General features: G+C 36.8%; 1 protein-coding gene across 1 annotated transcript; it reads left to right on the top strand.

The window, feature by feature from the left end:
- The first annotated feature begins 270 nt into the window (after window positions 1-270).
- On the top strand, window positions 271-3,040 carry LOC123561146 (uncharacterized). Its single transcript, XM_053535695.1, has 4 exons — window positions 271-818; window positions 960-983; window positions 2,055-2,215; window positions 2,399-3,040. Exons 1-4 carry the CDS (start codon window positions 622-624, stop codon window positions 2,656-2,658), a joined length of 642 nt encoding a protein of 213 aa, XP_053391670.1. The 5' UTR covers window positions 271-621; the 3' UTR covers window positions 2,659-3,040.
- Window positions 3,041-3,844: the final 804 nt, after the last annotated feature.

A 3,844-nucleotide genomic window follows, 5' to 3' on the forward strand; every position in this document is an offset into this window, starting at 1 on the left:
AATATGTCAACTGAGTGCGTATGTGCTATGTAATCGTTCAGTGATATTAAGTATGAAACTTGAATGTGCATACGCTTTACAATTATGCAGTGATATGGAGTATAGCAACTGATTGTACATGTGCTTTACAAATATACAGTAACATGGAATTTTGCAAGTGAGATTGCATGTGATGAGCATTCAATCAGTACATTTGTAGTATGAAGTATATGGCAACTGAGTGTGCATGTGCTTTGAAATTATACAGTAATACGGAATATAGCAACTGAGTGTGCATGTGCTGAGCAATCGTTCAGTTGAATCGAGTATGGTAACTAACTGTGTATGTGCTCTGCAATCATTCAGTAGTATGGAGTATGGCAAATAAGTGTGTATGTGCTATGCAATCATTCAGTGATATGGAGTATAGCAACTGAGTGTACATGTGCTTAGCAATCATTCAGTATGTTTCAACCTTAAAACGACATATTTTGAATCGAGAAACGGAGAGAAACTATCAAGGTATCTGATTTTTTCGTATTTTACATAAACATAAAATCAATGCATGAATCGCTAGATTTCATTAACAACACGAAAGTGAAAGCTGAGATTTTGTTTGCTTTTACAGATTGATTTATTAAAATGTCTTTCGAAGAGGAAAACGATTCACTGCTCGAGGAAGTATTTGAGTTACTCGAGAGTCCAGACTGTGAAAATCCGGAAGTGATTCTGCTGATTGGAAGAAGTGGAGCTGGGAAAAGCTCTCTTGTTAACACCTTACATAAGGTTTTAACAGGAAGGTTCTACACCATAGCTAAACAGGGAAGTGGTCAAACACAGACAGGGACGCTCGGTTTGCTCAGGCTAGTATTATTTCAGGATGTAATCAAAGCAGATACAACATATCAAAATATAAATACAGCTAATTGCATTTACACTGCCCAAGATGTCAGCACAATCCAAGTTTGAAAATTATCAGTGACAGTGACGCTCGATTTGCTCAGGCTAGTATTATTTCAGGATGTAATCAAAGCAGATACAACATATCAAAATATAAATACAGCTAACTGTATTTACACTGCCCAGTATATCAGCACTATCTTTGAAAATTATCAGTAATACACCAATAATATTAAAGGTAAAGAAAAACTGTTTCATTTCAATATGATTAACACCTCGTGCGTTCAATGTTTACGAAGACTTCACTACATGAACATCAAACTTGTTGTAGGCTATAACAAATACTGTCGTGTAACAACTTTTGCCTACGATGTGCAAAACTCGGCGTATCGCACGTGCAGCATGCGAGCGCATCCAATCGATTCCTATGGCTATACTGTTGGTTCAATTACTGCAACCGGTTGCAGTCACCGTAATCGTAATAGGGTCTTTCCAGGAAAATGTTTTGAAAAAGTTATCAAATGTATAACGGTTAAAGCTTTACTTTCACATTGACACATAATATTTGTATATTCTATTGATATATTGATATATTACATGCATGAAGAAAAATGTTCCGCCTTTAATCCAAGTGCTGATTATTTTACATTCTAACACGACCAGCGAATAACCAACATACATGTAGAGCAAAATCTATCTCGGGTTATTCTGCAATAAACCACTCGCGTGCAATGACGTCATCTGATCCAGGTGCGTAGCACGGTCGTGTCAATGGATGAGAAAAATGTGCAGTTAGTCCGGGGCTGGAACCCCGGACCCCTCGCTTACAAGGCGAGTGCTATACCGACTGAGCTAACCAGCTGCCTGACACATTTTCTCCCCTAACGTGACCAAGTCCGTACCGTGACAATCGTAAAAAGTAGTTACTATTTTTTCTAACACTGTTGATAGGCCTAGTAGTATGTCATGTTAGAATCGAAATAAAAAGCTCCCAAATGTAATTTATCGTAGAATAACCAGAGTTTTTCGTTCTTATGCGAAACAATGTATCACGTGATATATTCTTACGCATAAGAACTCAAAACACGGGTTATTCTACCATAAACCACGTTTGGGAACTTATTATTTCTTAATCAACTATAGGTTTTCAAATTTTCAAAATTTTGTGTTTACAGATACGAGAATTGCGGAGTAATGTTACATAGAATTTCTGACAAAAACACAAGAGAAAGGATGACAAATCTATTACCAAAGTTGCCACACATTCTTGACTTTGCTGGGCTAGCTGACGAAAATACACCCAATCTACGCGAGATAATAGAGCTACTGATTGGAGGTGAAATAAACAGTACTATATAGCTTCACCGTGTATACAATAGTATACATTTTATGTTTCGAAAATTTTCTATCATATAACTATAATCATAATTTTCTAATATTTTCAAGACTTTCTTTGAATCTTCTTAGCAATTTTGGGAAAGGAAATGTATGTTTCATCATCCACTTTCATTCAATTTAGGTTATATTCGGCCTGGGACAAGTATTGACGCACTGGAGAAAAAGCAAGAGGAACGCGGCATTGGAGGACTGAAAGAAGTTTTTAAACCTCACCCAGCCTGGAAAGTTTCAAAGATTATCTTCATGCAAGGGTGTATTGATGATATACCTAAAAATCTAATCCAGTGTTTGAGAGAGGTTTTGAAGATATTTAACCCGGCTACGTTAACTAGAAAATGTAACTATTTGACTAATATTGCAAACATATGTCGTTCAGATTAGCGGCATTTTTCCTTGAATAACTCCCACGTACATGTGGTCTTTTATACCTCCTTAAAATGATCTTTTTAAAGGGGTGAGGGATTTCAAGAAATCACTTTATTCAGTCCTTCTGTACGTCCGTGATATATCTGGCTTAAGATTTTTCAGCTAATGAACAAAAGAGGGATTTACTAGTTCTGAACTTTTATATATCTTTCGCAAATTAAACCAAATAAAAATGTTTTCAATAGCATGAAAAGAAGTCTGTATGTGAGCATCTAAACTTGTCTACTCCTAACGCACAAATTTAGTCAAAATTTACAAATCGTCGCACGTACTTTGTCATTAGGAATGATATAAGGGCAATTTTGCATCATTTTGCGAAAATAAAATGTCCCCACTCGCTATTTTCCTATTTCATGGGGTCCCCACCGTCCGAACATCCCCCTGATTGACGAAATGCATAGCTGGTGGGCCACATATGCTCTATATGGGTTAATAATGATAAAAATGACGTTTTTACTGTACCAGAACCCTGTTAATGGTGATAGAATCTAAAAATACCGTATGCATGTATATTGACTTTTATGCTTTTATGTATCCTCACCGTAACATTTTTGAGCTGCTGTGGCGTCAGGTAGCGTTTTAATTCCCCAGAAAGTTTAGAATATCGAAGAAGAGGTTCTAAACTATGTGAAACCGTACAATTTTAAGAGTTCTTTCGAAATTTAATTATGGCAGATTTCCCTTAAGAAAGCAGGGTACACTTAGATTCGAAATTTTTGGGCACGACCAGGCTTACATGTAGCGAGTCGCAATATTGCACCTCCCTAATGAGCAGATTCAGGGTGGCCATTTTATAAATTGCGTGCATGTTTTGTGCTTTTAATTAATGGCAAGATCAGGACTCTCATACAAGAATACAGAAAGTTATCAAAACGAAAGTTTTACATATTCCATTAAAAATAGCATGCCAAAATCATCAACTTTAGTTTTGCACTTTTTGAACAGCCTGCAATGATCCCGCTGCAGGAACAATGCCCAATTTTATTGCATTTCTCAATTAAATAGTCCCTACTGAACTACAGGATATAAACGGAATGGGGGCCCATCCAGCTCGTTTTTTCACAAAGTAGCGAAAAAGTTCCCGAGTATCAATTAACAATCACGGAACCCTTCCGTGATTTGAATTTCCCGCGCCAAGGTG

Source organism: Mercenaria mercenaria, unplaced genomic scaffold, assembly GCF_021730395.1.
Source record: "Mercenaria mercenaria strain notata unplaced genomic scaffold, MADL_Memer_1 contig_5024, whole genome shotgun sequence".
Taxonomy (NCBI): domain Eukaryota; kingdom Metazoa; phylum Mollusca; class Bivalvia; order Venerida; family Veneridae; genus Mercenaria; species Mercenaria mercenaria.

Bases quoted from the DNA above. Each gene is read 5' to 3' on its own strand.
- LOC123561146 (XM_053535695.1), top strand. From the start codon at position 622: ATGTCTTTCGAAGAGGAAAACGATTCACTGCTCGAGGAAGTATTTGAG. The intron at 819-959 runs GACAGGGACGCT...AAAATTATCAGT, and splicing joins CAGGGAAGTGGTCAAACACA to GACAGTGACGCTCGATTTGC. The intron at 2,216-2,398 runs GTGAAATAAACA...CATTCAATTTAG, and splicing joins AATAGAGCTACTGATTGGAG to GTTATATTCGGCCTGGGACA.